A 14,555-nucleotide genomic window follows, 5' to 3' on the forward strand; every position below is an offset into this window, starting at 1 on the left:
TTTGAATGTCAGTCAGATGAAATTATTCATGTATCAACTATTGCATTTGTAAACGTGATATGAGCACTACTTCCAAAATGATGATGGCCTCAAATTAAATTGCTGATCAGAGTGTATTGGTGTAGCTGAGAAAATGACAGGTGGATCTTCTCTGACAGTTATAAAACTTAAAACCCACACTACTGTATTCCAGTTGTGTGAAATATTTCTAACACTTGTCCTAGGAGGGTTTACATATTATAATGAACAACACTGATAAAAAATATTTTTATTGTAAGATAAGAAACATTTGAACATTAGCAGGAAAAAGTATCACAGGAAAATATTTGCACAATTAGAGTTGTCATTTACATTAGACTGTTCAAAAAACAAGATCATTATCAAGTGTAATACTGGTGTAATAATAATTGCAAAGACTGATAGCATTGTGTGTATTAAACACAGTAACATTCCTTGAATAAAAATATACCATGTAAAATTTATCATTAAAAGGTAAAATGATAATTGATGAATACAAAATTCATTACTCAAGAGGCACTGTTTGAAGTAAAGGTATCATAGCTGATATTCATAAGTACATTAATAAACTTTACAAAGTTAACAAAACAATATGTTATACAGCACTGTAACAATATTTATATAAAACAATAGTAGTCATATAAAAAGTCATATGAAGTGTAACAAAATAAAAAAGAAATCTGTACTGCAAATGTGCACTAAGATTCATATCTATCAACAGAAGTAAAAGACTAGAATTGTGAAGTATTAAGTGAAATATTTGTGTGCACAAGTGCATTATTATGGGCACAATTACTTAAGGCTGAACACACACAATTGCATATCTGAACACGAAACTGGAAATCAGGTAAAATGGATCTAATACAGACTTGTTTTCTTCATGATTCTCAGGAACTCCTCTTGATTTATCTCCCCATCACCATCTCGATCTGCTTCATCAATCATCTCCTAAAAAAATTTTAGTGTGGAAACAATGTTATAAAAAAGCAATAGTATGGGACTGCAATGCTGTTACAATGGTAAATCTATATGAAATTAATGTATGATATCAATATAATGGAAGGAAACATTCCACGTGGGAAAAATTATATATAAATACAAAGATGAGGTGACTTACCGAACAAAAACGCTGGCAGGTCGATAGACACACAAACAAACACAAACATACACACAAAATTCAAGCTTTCGCAACAAATTGTTGCCTCATCAGGAAAGAGGGAAGGAGAGGGGAAGACGAAAGGAAGTGGGTTTTAAAGGAGAGGGTAAGGAGTCATTCCAATCCCGGGAGCGGAAAGACTTACCTTAGGGGGAAAAAAGGACAGGTATACACTCGCACACACGCACATATCCATCCACACATACAGACACAAGCAGCTGCTTGTGTCTGTATGTGTGGATGGATATGTGCGTGTGTGCGAGTGTATACCTGTCCTTTTTTCCCCCTAAGGTAAGTCTTTCCGCTCCCGGGATTGGAATGACTCCTTACCCTCTCCTTTAAAACCCACTTCCTTTCGTCTTCCCCTCTCCTTCCCTCTTTCCTGATGAGGCAACAATTTGTTGCGAAAGCTTGAATTTTGTGTGTATGTTTGTGTTTGTTTGTGTGTCTATCGACCTGCCAGCGTTTTTGTTCGGTAAGTCACCTCATCTTTGTATTTATATATGAAATTAATGTATCTTAAAAATAAACAAACAAATTCTTGTCTATTGCAGGAATGTTCTTACCCATATTACCTTACCAAACTGGGCTTTTAATTGGTTACTTTTTCTGTATTTATGCATAAAATAAAGCTCTTTTATACTATCTCAAATAAAATAGGTGATCTGGATGCTGTTCATTATGAAGCAGCATTTATTATGTAAATTTATATTCTGAGACAGAATACACATTTATCGAAAATGTGACTTTTTCCAGCCCTAATCTATTACCAAGCAGAAAAAACATTTCTTTTCTGCCAACATAATTTGAAGGAAATTGCAAGGATATACATAAATGAGGAAGCTGTCATCACAATAAAATTTCATCTTTGATTCTCTTATGTTGAATAAGTTCAATATCAACCAAAAAGCTTACAAAGCTCTGGCACTTCAACACACTAGCATGAAAAGGGAAGAGACATTCCATTGACAATAACATTTGAGAAAATATTTTCTTTAAATCTTATTCCATATTTTTTAATGTCAGAACAATGAAATTAGAAATGTAAAGAACGGAACATTCTGATGAAAATGTTTTGCAACATATACCTGCAGTTCTTCATCTGTGATGTTTTCTCCTAGTTCTTTAGCAACACGTTTCAAATTCTTGAATGATATTTTTCCTGTCTCGTCATCATCAAATAAGCGAAAAGCTTTCAGAATCTCTTCCTTTGAGTCTTTTTCAGCCATTTTCACTGTCATCAATGATACAAAGTCTTCATATGTCAGATAACCTGAAATGACAATATAAAGATTTAGATGAGACGGTCTCATAAATACAGGAAGTTATAAAACTTCTTTGGAATTACACACAACACAGCCCTAACAATAAACACAAGGACTAGTAATACAGTTGTAATTCTCACCTCAAAACAATAGCTTCATAATTAATTTTGTTTGTTTGTTAGCAGGTTCATGTCTGTAGTTTTAGTGCACACTGAACTCTCCACACAATAGTACAATAACCACATAACTTGAGAAGCCTAAACGAATTCGGTGGGTATTTCAGTGAGTACCAAGCCTGCAGACATGTTAACTGCAAACACATAAAAAATTAATGACATAGCTTTATTTTTTGAGGTAACAATTAAAACTTAATAACTACCCCTTGAACAAACAGAAACATGGAAAATTTTGTGTTTCAATTTCTAGGATAAACAAGGATGCAGAAACTCTTCCAAGTGCAATGAAGTATGATTGGTACTGTAAATGTGATAAACGTAAAAGTAGTCTCAAACACCCTGTGCTAAAGATAAAAAACTGTTTTGTTAAGATTTGAAATTGTACACATCAAAATTGTCATAATGCCAACTATGTAAGGAAGACGGAAGCATGAAAGATGCCTCCCTGACACCGAGGCCAACAGAGGCTGAGCTTGAGTTCATATTAGTCAGTCACGAGGAAAGAAATCAGCCATATCTGTTATAGCAAGAACAAATACGATTTATGGAACATAGTACTTTATAGAGCAACACGTAAGATACAGGTTGTGCACGGCACTGAACACATTGACTGGACAACAGTAATACAGGGTAAAGAATAGGCCGAGCACATGTTTGCATTGCTTAAACAATCCTGCTTCTTTGGCGGCTCATCAGAACATGCCACTGGGCCAACCCAGGAGCCCTCTAAAAGCGGTCCTGTGAACTGTATGGCTGCCAGGCCACATACAGACACAAAAACACTAGGCACGGAAAAAAATACATGGTACCGAAAAAATACATGCTACAGAAAAAAGCGCTGGTATAGAAAAATAGCACTGCTACTGAAAAAGAACCCTGGCCTTACAAGGCACTGAGATTACTAGTCACATAAAAAAAAGAACCAATGACAGGGCTGATGACCATTTCATCGCCTAACAATGGTGGCTTCTACAACATATGGTGTGCAGGTACCAGCAAGTAGAGGTGGTCGATAGGCATGCCGCCCCCCCCTTCTCACGACAGTCCGTAGGCCAGGATCAGGGACTGCTTCCCCACAGCCACATCCTCACTGAGATCAACGGTCAGTGCTGGAGGCGTCAATGGGGCTCCTGGAGACAACAGCTGCACCGGACCCAGCAACGGAGGTAGAGGTGGCCGTGGAGTCAGGTGCAGCAGGGGCTGCACCAGTGATGGCAGTCAAGAAACGGGTGCGGAGGCAGGGACCTGAGACAGCAAGCCGCCAGGTGGCAAACCACACTGCGGCATGAACCAGACTGTCTGCAACACAGGAATAGGCACCGGCAGTGGCGAGGGAGGGAATGGACCACCGGAACAGCCACCGCTGTGTGTGACTGCAGATGTTCGAAGTGACAGGACACCTGTCCATCAGGAGTGCAGATGAATAGGTGCTGGCCCTGGCAATACTCGATGATGGCAGGAACCACAAGCCCAGGCAAGGGCACCCAGCCAGAACTGTCACGTAGCTGCCGATGCCGGTGGATGCAGCAGGTGAAAGAGTGTCTGTGGTTCGCGTCTAAGTAGTAACTACCCTGTGCTCTAGTCCTCCACTGGAGTGAAATGGTATGAACTCACAAAACAGTCTAAAGCAGCTTCACAGAACCTGTTGGATACATACTTCTGCATCTAAGTTTTAAACATCCAAAGCATGCACTCAGCCTCACCATGAGACTGAGGATGAAATGGGGGGGGGGGGGCTATGTGATGGCGAACACCACTAGACTGACAAATAGTTGCAAATTTTTGGAACAGAAAGAGAGAGAGAGAGAGAGAGAGAGAGAGAGAGAGAGAGAGAGAGAGAGAGAGAGAGAGAAACTGGCAGCTGTTATCGATTAACCACGGTAAGTCCCTCAATTGCAAAAATCATAGACAGGGCCAAAATATTGGCTGCTGCAGGCGTAGATGGAAAATGTGTCACAGAGAAACTTGGCAGAGGTGCCCACTTTAATGAGCCAATACAGACTTAGGAAGGGCCCAGGAAAATAGACACATAGACACTCTTATGGGCGCTGTGGCATCATGAAAATAAGCACTCACCATACCATTGCTATATTTCTTGTAAATCTTTTCATATTTACCTGTTCCTTCTTTATCAACATCAGCTATCATTTTCTTAATTTCTTCCTTCTTGGGTTCAAAGCCCAATGCTCTCATGGCAACCTAAACATGGCACAACATAGAAAATACGTAAGTTAAAATTCAGACACACCTCACACATGCAAATGACTAGAAAATACTGCTCCTGCACTATTTCATTCAAGTAGCAACGTATATAGGACTACCTAATTCCATACAAACAGGGTAAATATAATATGTATTGGTAAAAGAGCACTTATGGTGTCAGTGGCTTTTCAGTTACATGCCGCAGATGGTAACTGTTTGCATGGGGAATGTTGGGAAGTGAAAACGACAAGGAGTGAGTCAGATGACTAGAAAAGCTACTGGAACCAATGAAAAAATAGTATTATAAAAAAAGTCGGCATGATGTGGAGGGTATGAAATTATGCAGTGACATGGTTGGTTGGTTGTTTGGTTGACATGGGGGGAAGGGACCAAACAGTGAAACCATCGGTCCCGTTGAATGAGGGAATGATGAGGAAGGAAATCGGACATGTGTTTTCAAAGGAACCATCCTGACATTTGCCTGAAGTGATTTAGGGAAAACCTAAATCAGGATGGCCAGGTGTGTATTTGAACCATTGTACTCCCGAATGAGAGTCCAGTATGCTAACCACTGCACTACCTCACTCGGTACGTAGTAGCATGATGGAATATATTATGCAGAATGTTGTAATATAAAACAGAATAGTCTGTAAGATATATACAGTATTAAAAGTTTCCTGTGCAACAAAAACTCCGGAAATCTGAACATTTTGCAAACACTCCACAAATTTTTCAGAACAATCACTGGGCTACACTACAGATCAGACTGTCACTGGAGCCAGCTTTCTTCCAGTGACATACTTCGGCTTTTTTAATTCGCAGCTAAACATTTCAACCTTGGGCTTTGTTACAGCTGTCTATTACTACAGCCAGTTTTCCTCCAGTCAGATTCATTGGCTTTGTCAACTCACAACCACATTGGAATATGAAACAATATCTCAAGAACTCTTCTCATATTCCAAGAAACACACAATAAAAGAAATACACTGAAAACCAAACCACCTTTATAACCCATAATGGTCAGATTAATAATCGTGAATATTGTTCTATGCATATCAAAAATCAAAGTAATGTACTCTTATTTTCTCCCAAAACAAGTCAATTAGTTCCTTGATTCTAATTGGTTAGGGTAAACCGTTGCCCAATTGGCTATAACCAATGGAAACAAATTGTGAACAACAGGGTAAGTGCACTTAACCGATGTAGCGATGTCCTTCACAACCAAAGTTTTATGTCGTATTCAGTTGGAACACATTCATCTTGCTTAAATGTAAACTAGATATTGGATGCTGACAGAAAGAGAGTCTTACAACTTTCTTTTTACAACTGGATCTTTTATATACTTAAAAATACAACTGAAATTGTGACCTGCAACGAGTGGTATCCACTTTTTGAAACCATCCATATGGTGATGCAGATTAAGGTACCAGGTATCACACCACGCAGCGACTCTCCCTGGTGGGCCCTCATTTGCAAGTAATCAACAAAAAAAAAATTCGGAATTTCATGTTATTTTGTAGAGCATTAAAAAATGATAACAATTCACAGAGAAGTGTTGTGGTATAGTGGTTATGGTATGTCCCTGCTCTACTGGAGTTTGTGGGCTCAAATCCTGTTGGGTACTTTAAACATTTTTTTTATTTCCATATATTTATCAAAATGACACTGAACCTTATTTTTATTCAGTTAATTGATTTAAATGTAATTCTTTATGTTTGTAATCCTTTGTCATGTCATTTTAATCATAATATTAACTACTTCATTTGCTCTTATATTGCCTTCCCATTATTCTTTTTTCATTTGGAACTTTGTGCATGTTATTTTACTTATTCTTATGGATTAACGTTGATTTTGTTGCCTCTATTTTATCATTTTATATTTTCATTCATGTAATTGCATTCAGTAGTTCTACTCCTCATGCCACTTGAATTTCAAATTATTTAGAGTCCTTTCTTCTGTCGAAATCTCTGTGCGCTTTATTTTGTCATCTTTTGTTTTTTGACAGACCGGCATTTTCAAATGTTTAGATATTATGGCAGATAAATAAAAATAATTAAAAACCACATAAGCAAAGATTCCAAACCACCTTTTTCCAAGAGCAAATGATTAGAATTAAAAAAAAAATTACACATAAACCAGTTAACCAAATAAAAATAACGATCACAGTCCAGTCATCTCGATAAAGATCTGGGGGGGGGGGGGGGGGGAGGGGGGGGGGAGTTAAAGCCACTGATGAGATTCAAACTTACGATCTTCTGTTCATCAGTAATGTACTCTAACCACTATGCCACAAAAAGACTTGTGTACTACATCATTTTTAAGCCCGTAGAAAGCAACATGACATTAAGAATGTTTTTGGTTGATTACTTAAAAACAAGGGCCTGCCAGGGTGAATGACTGCAAGTGTGATACATGGGACTTTAACCTAAATCCCTACATAGATGGTTTTAAAAAGTTGATTGCATCCCTGTGGCCTGGAAAATTATCTGTTCTCACTTCAGTAAAATCACTATTACAATACAATACTACTGATGTAAAAGTTCTAGGAATATTCCACTGAATAATAATAACAGTAATAATAATAACAATAAAAAGTGATCTCGAGATCCCAAAACCAGTACATGGCATGTTTTAAATAGATCACAATATCACACAAAATCGGAAAGAAACGAAGAGGGTGAAATTCAAGGAGTTGATACTCAATCTGACCACCATTCACCACAAATAAAAATATGCGTGACCTCTAAAAGAAAGATTAATTATAAAATGTCAATATAAATATTATGTAACAAAATTTTGTCACATTCTTCCGGAAATCTGGAGAAGAATGAACAGCCGTGAGATTTAAGAGATGTCTATATCAGTGCAAGGAATTAAAAATCATATGTGTGAACTGACTTACATTATAATGACTTGTAAATATGACCCACATAACAGGAAAAAAAATTATAAAATAAAAAAAATGGACTAAACCAAATCAGTGAGGCTAAATGTCAGATGAACCTGCCAATGCAATCCTGAGCAAGGAGTACTAAGTAGGGACATTCTGATATTGGAAGCACTTCTTATGCGCAGTTCTATGGAACTCAAATCAGCAAACCTGATGAACAATTATGTCCATCAGCATGAGATAATGAATTGACATTTTAAACAGACTGGGACCCATAATGGAGGAAGGAAAATTTGGATTTAATGTTCTGTCATCAATGCCACTGTTTGCGTCTTCAGTATGAAGACTGGTTTGATACAGTTCTCTACACTACTTTCCTGTGTATGCCTCTTCATCTCTGAATAACAAGTACTGCAACTTACATCCTTCTGAATCTGCTGACTGTTTTCATCTTTTGGTCTCCCTCTATGATTATTTACCCTTCCCCTCCACCCCCACTTCCCACTCATATTAAATCCATTGCTGTTTCCGAATGTGTCCCATCAACCCATCCCTTCTTTTACTCAAGTTCTGACAAATTTCCAGCCTCCCCATTTCTATTCAGTCCCTCCTCATTAGTTACTTGATCTGCCCATCTAGTCGTCAGCATTCTTCTGCAGCACCACATTTCAAAAGCCTGTATTCTCTTCTTGTCTAAATTGTTTATCATCAATGTTTCACTTCCATACAGAGGTACACTCCAGAGAAATAAATTCAGAAAATATTTCCTAACACATACCTTACATCCTCCTTTCAAGATGCTATCCATTCCATACAACTGTTATTCCAAGTCGTTTGCTGTCTCTGACAGATTACGATAACACCAGCAAACCTCAAAGTTCTTAGTTCTTTTTCCTGAACTTTGATTCCCTCTCCAGATTGGTCTTTAGTTTCTTAATTCTTTTTCAATGTAAGATCGAACAACATCAAGAATTAGCTATAATCCTGTCTCACTCTATTCTCAACCAGTGCTTGCCTTCCATCACCCCTCAACTCTTATAATTGCCGTCTGCTTTCTGTACAAATTGTAAATAGCCTTTTGTTGTTTGCATTTTACTCCTGCTACCTTCAGAATTTCAAAGACAGTGTTCCAGTCAACATTGTCAAAAGCCTTCTCTACGTCTATAATGCAATAACATTACAGACTCATAGTAATATTTGACTGGAAAGAGTGGGGGCAGGGTATCAGCCATGCCCTTATACAAACCATCTCAGCATTTTCATCAATTAAGGAAACCCTAAATCTGTATGACTGTATGGGACCTGAGTCTTGCTTCTTCTGAATGCAAGACTAATATGTTAACTCCTATGTTGCCTCTCCTGGTCATCCTCAAAAATACATAACTTTCACAACAATAAAGGAAAAGAATTAGATAAATAATAAAAGAAACAAATGAAAGTAACCTATCATCAATGTATGTTTTGATATAAGTGGTTGTGCCTTTTCGTTTAGTTACATAATGTTGCAAGTATCAAGTGACTTAATACGCTTACCTCAATAACATTGAAAAATATTAACAGTGTTTGACACACTTAAATATGGCTAACCGAGGAGAACGGCAGGTGAGTGAACTGTATAGGTTAGATAAAAGTTGGAAGAAAAAGCCACTCCATCAACTGTATTTTGATTAAGACTTGACAAAGTATTGGTCAAAATGGAGGTTATTATCTGTGAATGTACTTTTCAATAAATGTCTTTACAGTTAGTCCACAGAAGAGAGTGTGGTGTACTGAGATACTGCTCAAGAAGACTTTGCTGCAGTTGTATGTTCATCCGCAGTAGGAACATAGCTGCATGCACACCAATCATGCTGTCTGCGAGAATCACTCTTCCTGGAGTGGCAGCGCCACCAGGAAGAGACACACACACACACACACACACACACACACACACACACTTAAGTATCCATGCACAAACTGAAATTGTCAGTTGCATATTGTTTGTAAGTCAGTCCGAGTCTTACTAGGGAGTTCCTGCAAATTGCTTGTCCTGTCCAAGTCATCGAGTGAGATAGAAACAGTGGCCAACAGATGGACAATGGTTAGTCTTCAGTAGAAACAGAACAGTGAACAGAATTATCCTGTATGTACAGAGACCACATGCCTAGAGATGTGACTGAGTGCTGTAAGTTTGGAACTGTTCTCCAAATAGTACATTAGAGAAGAAGATGGAACTGTGGGCAACACAGGACAGGTACACTAAACCTGCAGTCTACAACTGCCATAAGCAGTGTTACCAAAGTTGAGTATATACTTTACTATTAACTATTCTTTGTTACTCTCAGTATGTGTGTGTGTGTGTGTGTGTGTGTGTGTGTGTGTGTGTGTGTGTGTGTCCTATCAGTACACATTTATTAGTCTTTTTCAGTGGCAGTGAAATTTTCATCAAAGTTGACACACTCAGTCCACAACACAGAAAATATAATTTTGTTAATTGTTACGGCTTTCAGTCCAAGGACCAGTTTGATGCAGCTCTCCATGTTGTATTATCCTGAGCATACCTCTTCATATCTGCGTAAGTACTGCAACTTACATCCATTTGAAGGTGGTTACTGCTGACTCCTCTCTCCATCTGCAAATTGATGATGCCCCTGATGTGTCCTATCAATGTACCTGTTCTTTTGGCCAGGTTGTGCCATAAATTTCTTCCCCACCCAATTCGATTGATATCTTTTTATTGGTTGTCCAATTTACCTATCTAATCTTCGGCATCCATCTGTAGCAGAACATTACAAAAGGTTCTGGTCTTCTCATCTGAACTTGTTATTGCCCATAGCCATTTATGCCAGACAATTACCCTCAGAAAACCAATGTTCAATGTTAACAAATTATCTTAGAAATTTTTTTCTTGCAACTGACAGTCTGTAGTTCATACACTCTCTACTTTTGTCATCAGAGCCATTTTTCTCCCAAATAGCAAAGATCACCTACTACTTTTAGTGTCTATTTTGCAAATCTAATTCTGAGAGGATCACCTGATTTAATCCAGCTACATTACATTACCCTTGTTCTACTTTATTGATATTCCTCTGATAAACTTTTAAAGACAGAATAGGGAGACAAGGGTCATATACAATATGTACAACAACCAAGAGGGAATAATAAGAGTGGACGATCAAGAACGAAGTGCTCGTATTAAGAACGGTGTAAGACAAGGCCGTAGCCTTTCGCCCCTACTCTTCAATCTGTACATCGAGAAAGCAATGACGGAAATAAAAGAAAGGTTCAGGAGTGGAATTAAAATACACGGTGAAAGGATATCAATGATACGATTCGCTGATGACATTGCCATCCTGAGTGAAAGTGAAAAAGAATTAAATGATCTGCTGAACGGAATGAACAGACTAATGAGTACACAGTATGGTTTGAGAGTAAATCGGAAAAAGACGAAGGTAATGAGAAGTAGTAGAAATGAGAACAGCGAGAAACTTAACATCAGGATTGATGGTCACGAAGTTAAGGAATTCTGCTACCTAGGCAGTAAAATAACCAATGACGGACGGAGCATGGAGGATGTCAAAAGCAGACTCGCTGTGGCAAAAAAGGCATTTCTGGCCAAGAGAAGTCTACTAATATCAAATATCGGCCTTAATTTGAGGAAGAAATTTCTGAGGATGTATGTCTGGGGTACAGCATTGTATGGTAGTGAAACATGGACTGTGGGAAAACTGGAACAGAAGAGAATCGAAGCATTTGAGATGTGGTGCTATAGACGAATGTTGAAAATGAGGTGGACTGATAAGGTAAGGAATGACGAGGTTCTACGCAGAATCAGAGAGGAAAGGAATATGTGGAAAACACTGATAAGGAGAAGGGACAGGATGATAGGACATCTGCTAAGACATGAAGGAATGGCTTCCATGGTACTAGAGGGAGCTGTAGAGGGCAAAAACTGTAGAGGAAGACAGAGATTTGAACACGTCAAGCAAATAATTGAGGACGTAGGTTGCAAGTGCTACTGTGAGATGAAGAGGTTAGCACAGGAAAGGAATTCGTGGTGGGCCGCATCAAACCAGTCAGTAGACTGATGAAAAAAAATAAAAAAAAATATCCACTCTGATCAACTAAAATTCCCAGTTCTTAGCAGTCTCTGATAAAATTACCTTAAAATTCATATGCTAATTCACTATCCCAATTATTTCTTGGTTTCCTTTACAACTTGCTCAATGTCATAATTAAATAACATTGGGGATTGGCTACAACCCTGTCTCACTTCCTTCTCAACTACAGGTTCCCTTGCGTATCCTGCAACTCATAATTGCACCATAGCTTCTGTACAAGCTGCAAATAACTTTTTTTTACTGTATTCTAAACCTGTTACTTTCAGAGTTACAAGGAATGTATTCGAGTCAACTTTGTCAAAAGCTCTCTCTAAAGCTACAAATACTGTAAACAAAGGTTTGCTTTTCTTCAGTCTATCTTCTATGGCAAGTTGTAGGATAAGTATATCCAATGCATGTTCCTACATTTCTCAGGAATCCATACTGATCTGTAATGTCTGCTTGTACCCGTCTTTCCATTCTTATTTAAATGAACTGTGTCAGTATTTTGATTGCATTATTTGTTTAACTGACAGTTTGGCAATATTTCTACTTGTCAGCACATGCCTTCTTTGAAATTTGAGTTACTACATTGTTCTTTAAGTCCAAAGTTATTTCGCCTATCTCCTACACCCTGCACATCATGTGGAACAGTTTCGTCACAGTATGTTCTCTCAAGAATAATCCAGTTTGAATGTCATCTGCTCTGTACATATATATGAAAGAGGTAATACCTCACCCCTCTTCCAATAGCTCCATGAATGACAGAAGTTCTGATGATCAGTAATTAGGACATATATATACTATCCATAAATTTCCTTTAAAATGTGAAATACCCTCAGAAGTAACAGTTTCAAAAATTAACTAGTGAATGAATAACATTGGCAAATGATGACAATAATATACATATGATGAAATATGATCTATGAAGTCTGTGGTAGAAAAGCAGTGTGTATGGATACTGTGAGCACTATCACATTATTACACTCATGATGCAGTTCAGTGAAAGCCAGAAAAAAATTCTCAATATGTAGAAATATGTCATGTTCCTAGTACCTTCAGTTCCTTTGTTTCAATCTTTCCTTTGGCTTCAGTATCAAACAAACTAAAGGCTTGTAGCATGTCTGCCTTTTGTTCTTCTGTTAGTTCAAACTTACTCCCTCCCGATTTTTTTCTTATGCTTGCATTGGAAGACTTACGATATGTTGCCTGGAAACACAAATATAATTCGTTTAATAGACTTTCTATACTGAGTTAAGAAATAATCATAATATTTAAGAGACAGTACATAAACAGTAAATTACAGAGTTGAAGGCAACATATAGTTATAACAACTCATTATGGGAGGGTGCAGGAATTAATATTAAAGTAATTATGTAAATTTTAACTTGAAAATTTTTAATATCACAAAATTTGGTCCCCACTTTGTACACTCAACATGAATTACACTGATGTACTGAAATGTTATGCGTAAAAAGGCTTTAGCTCGTTACTAATTCACCAACACAAATTTGCCATACTATGTGACCAAAGAAAAGAATATTAAAACTGACATTTTTTTTAATCAACAGCCAATATTGTCAAAGCAATATTAGTCTAAAAAAGGTTATGAATGGAAGATCATTGTTAGAGGGCAAAGTACTGTCAGCAAGTGGTACTTACCATGTTCTTGAAGTGGTCTGTGAAGCTGACAAATTTGTAATTCCAGCTACAAATCTGCGCACAATTCTCTGAAACTCAAGTCGAGTCCTCAGATTTACACTTCACTAAATGCTTTAAGTTTCGCGTAGACGATTATATCCATGTAACTGCTATAAACGTTTAACAATCACTGAGTTGTTCTTTAAGTATCAAAAGTCTGCAAACAACAACATTGGATACCATAACAACATGTAAACAGCGCGCGCGCATACATCCATAACCGCTGAAACCACCTGTGACACACATATAATCTTTGACAAGCGTTCATACATATACGAACTACTTTGGTGAATTTCCTTCACACTTCACAGGCTGACGGCGGGAAAGACTGAATCACTGAAAATATATGAATTGCTATTGGGGTCAGGGTTATCAATTCTATGAAAGACAAAAATGATTAAAACTATTTACCTAATTCAGACATCCTTAGAGTTACAGTCGAAAACAAAGGTCTGGCAGCACTGGACTACATTCAAATAAGGCCAGCATAAAAAAAAAAAAAAAAAAAAAAAACAGTTCACACTGGCCTTCACGTCACATCTCGTCCCGTCAAAACATTCTGCAAGTGCAATGCATTTCAAATGACGTCATCCACACTGGCCGTCCTCTCCGGTCACATGCCGTTGAATGACATGAGCATACTAAATTACTTACGCATTTGAACTATTACCAGCCAAATACAAGACGTAAAGAAAACCTATGAATCTTGAAGGGAAAGATATTCAGGGCGATATGACTACTGCACAGAAATTTGCACTGAAGTAAGAAAGAAACTTAACCTTAAACAAACAAGTTTTTCGCGATTTGATGGCAGCTCGTTACACTGCGTTTCTTTTGGTAATCTGGATAACAAATAAAAAAACTGATGCTTCGACTTCCTGTTATATAAAATGAAAATTCCTCTTCCTCGAGTTCCTCGTATAGTGTGTGAAATATCCTTTCTGTATCACGTAATGATATTTTTCGGACCACACTTTTTGTGTTGTTTTGGACTTCTGTCTTACTTCTCTAATATACGAGCTACACCTGCAAGCTGCAAACCATATGTCGTTTTCGTACAAAAGTGTA

At 37.6% G+C, this 14,555-nt stretch overlaps 1 protein-coding gene across 1 annotated transcript; it reads right to left on the bottom strand.

Moving 5' to 3' along the window:
- Window positions 1–319: 319 nt before the first annotated feature.
- LOC124711354 (caltractin) lies at window positions 320–13,745 on the bottom strand. The gene is made up of 5 exons (XM_047241390.1): window positions 13,449–13,745; window positions 12,843–12,995; window positions 4,733–4,814; window positions 2,263–2,447; window positions 320–966 (listed from the first exon to the last, which is right to left on the bottom strand). Exons 1-5 carry the CDS (start codon window positions 13,449–13,451, stop codon window positions 877–879), a joined length of 513 nt encoding a protein of 170 aa, XP_047097346.1. The 5' UTR covers window positions 13,452–13,745; the 3' UTR covers window positions 320–876.
- Window positions 13,746–14,555: the final 810 nt, after the last annotated feature.

This window comes from Schistocerca piceifrons, chromosome 8, assembly GCF_021461385.2.
Source record: "Schistocerca piceifrons isolate TAMUIC-IGC-003096 chromosome 8, iqSchPice1.1, whole genome shotgun sequence".
NCBI classification, from domain to species: domain Eukaryota; kingdom Metazoa; phylum Arthropoda; class Insecta; order Orthoptera; family Acrididae; genus Schistocerca; species Schistocerca piceifrons.